The sequence below is a fragment of the Lynx rufus genome, unplaced genomic scaffold (assembly GCF_022079265.1).
Source record: "Lynx rufus isolate CCGP_SWC_20201006 ecotype Redwood Valley unplaced genomic scaffold, mLynRuf1.p SCAF_39, whole genome shotgun sequence".
NCBI lineage: Eukaryota > Metazoa > Chordata > Mammalia > Carnivora > Felidae > Lynx > Lynx rufus.
Window position 1 is genome coordinate 2,062,320 of NW_025814855.1, and position 2,817 is coordinate 2,065,136.

The 2,817-nt window shown below is 43.4% G+C and overlaps 1 protein-coding gene across 1 annotated transcript; it reads left to right on the top strand.

The window, feature by feature from the left end:
- Positions 1-1,383: 1,383 nt before the first annotated feature.
- Positions 1,384-2,322, top strand: LOC124522738 (olfactory receptor 5-like). Its single transcript, XM_047094330.1, has one exon. It carries the CDS (start codon positions 1,384-1,386, stop codon positions 2,320-2,322), a length of 939 nt encoding a protein of 312 aa, XP_046950286.1.
- Positions 2,323-2,817: the final 495 nt, after the last annotated feature.

Here is a 2,817-nt window from a genome sequence, read left to right on the forward strand (position 1 = left end):
TGTCCTGAGTGTAGACTTTTCAGGCTTGATTGCGACAATGGAATGAAAAGGGGTTGGCACAGCATAGACGTCTGGCCCAGCTATGTTTTCTTCTTTGTGCTGTTGTGTCCTGGCTCTGTGGCCTTGGGCAAGTGAATTTATCTGTTTGGGCTCCATACTGTTTCATGGCACAAAACCAACAAATATAAGTAAGCTTTATGGCAAGTTACTGAGGCATACTAGGGGCTCAATGAGTTATGGAAGTTTTAATTATGAGATTGTGTGTTCCAGTTTACATTATTTTTTTTTCTGTGAGCCTCAGCTTCCAGAAACTTATCAGTGGGGAAATAATGCCTATGTGTGTTTGTGATCACACACACTGATACAATAAATGGTATTTCCAACCTTCTCATGAATGGCATGTCCATTGAACATCATCACTGGTGACCTACAACCTAATGCAATTCCCAAAATTAATTTGCATTAAGAAGAGGAAACGTTTTCTTAAAAAAATTTTTAAATGTTTATTCATTTTTGAGATACATAGAGAAACAGAGTGTGAGCAGGGGAGGGCAGAGACAGAGGGAGACACAGAATCTAAAGTAGGCTCCAGCTCTGAGCTGTCAGCACAGAGCCTGATGTGGAGCTCGAATCCATGAACTTCTATGTCATGACCTGAGCCGAAGTCAGACACTTAACCCACTGAGCCACCCAGGCGCCCCAAGAAGAGAAACATTTTCAAACAAAAGAGATGACAGTCTTGCTCTACTCCAGACTTATAGAATACTCCAAAATTTTTACACAGATTAGGGACCCTGGGTGGCTCAGTTCGTTAAGCACCCGATTTGATTTCGACTCAGGTCATGATCCTTTGGTTCATTAAATCAAGCCCCGAGTCAGGCTCTGTGCTGACAGAGTGGAGCCTGCTCAGGATTCTCTGTCTCTCTCTCAAAATAAATAAATAAACATTTAAAACTAAATAAATAAATTTTTATGCAGACTATACAAAGAAAGAAAAAATATGACCCAGAATAAGCACTTTTTTGGGAACTGAAATAAGAACAATTCTAATTTCTTATTTGGTATAGCATTTCCCATCAATTGATTTATATGTTATAACAACCTCATAGGAGGCCAATGTTTTTCTCCCAATTTTCAAGCTATCCAATTGTATAAGGACACAGACTTAGTAAGACAGATTAGAGTAAAGACAGTGATCTCATGCTCAGAGTTCCGTTCACAAACCTCTTTCAGCATTTCTGTATAACAGTCAATTTCCAACAGAATTTGGGCTAGCCAAGTGCCTAGCGTCTCCATGTACTATGACCATATTCCCAATGTTGTTTTGCTACTGTGTCTCTGAAGAAACCAGAATGTCAACAAACTTTATTTGTCCCTCCACAGATGGAGAGGTCCCTGGAGTTGGTCAACATGACAAGAGTCCAGGAGTTTGTCTTGTTGGGTTTGTCCACAAGGCCAGACATAAGGGATGTCCTGTTTGCCATCTTCCTGGCCCTCTACCTGCTGACCCTCCTGGAGAACACACTCATCATCTACCTCATCTGCAGTCACATCGAGCTCCACAAGCCCATGTATTTCTTCCTGGGCAACCTGAGCTGCCTAGAGATGTGCTATGTGTCCGTGACCATGCCCAGTCTGCTCGTGGGTTTGTGGACTGGACCTTACCGTATCTCCTTCACAATCTGCATGACACAGCTTTTCTTCTTCATAGTCCTCATCTGCACGGAGTGCACCCTCCTGGCCTCCATGGCCTATGACCGCTACGTGGCCATCTGCCGCCCACTCCACTACCCACTGCTCATGAGGCCCCAGGTCTGCCTGGGCTTAGCCTTGTCCTCATGGCTTGGGGGGATGCTGGTCTCGGTGGCCAAGACGACATGCATTGCCAGCCTTTCCTACTGTGGCCCCAATGTCCTCAACCAATTTTTCTGTGACGTCTCCCCTCTGCTCAACCTGTCCTGCACCCACGTGGCCCTGACGGAGCTGGTGGACTTCATCTCTGCCATTGTCATCTTCTGTGGAACACTGTTGGTAGCATTGGCTTCCTACTCGGCCATCGTGGTGGCTGTGCTCCGCATGCCATCAGCTGCTGCCCAGCGCAAGGCCTTTTCCACCTGTGCCTCCCACCTGATTGTGGTGGGCATCTTCTACTCAGCAGCCCTCTTCATTTATTGTCGTCCCAGCCGTATCAAATCCATGGACCTCAACAAGGTGCTATCTGTCATCTACACGGTGGTCACGCCCATGTGCAACCCCATCATCTACTGCCTGCGGAACAAGGAGGTCCATGTAGTGCTTCGGAAAACTCTCCACTGGTCTTGATCATGGTTTTGGATTGGACCTCTCATCTCCTGATCGAAAATCTTTCATGGCCAGGAAATACCAAACATAGTACTGAAAGGCAAAACAAACAAACAAACAAAACTAGAGAAATGTGGTTCCCAATTAATAAACAATGAGTTCATTTCAATTAATAACAAAATCTGAATCACCCATGAGAAGAGTGAACAATGTCCATGAGAAAGCAAAGTCATCAAAGATAAGTGACTGATAACTCACATGGCAAGATGGTCAACTTTATTAGTAAGCCAAGAAATGCAGATTTAGCAATCCCATCATTTTATTCCTAGGATGACAAATATTTACCAAATGTTTTATATGTTCCCACAAGTAAAGATAGACCATATGTGTGTGTGTGTGTGTGTGTGTGTGTGTGTGTATAGAGAGAGATTATATACATATATATATATATATATATATATATATATATATAGCATCTTTATAATGAAAAAATCAGAAGCAATCTAATATCCATCT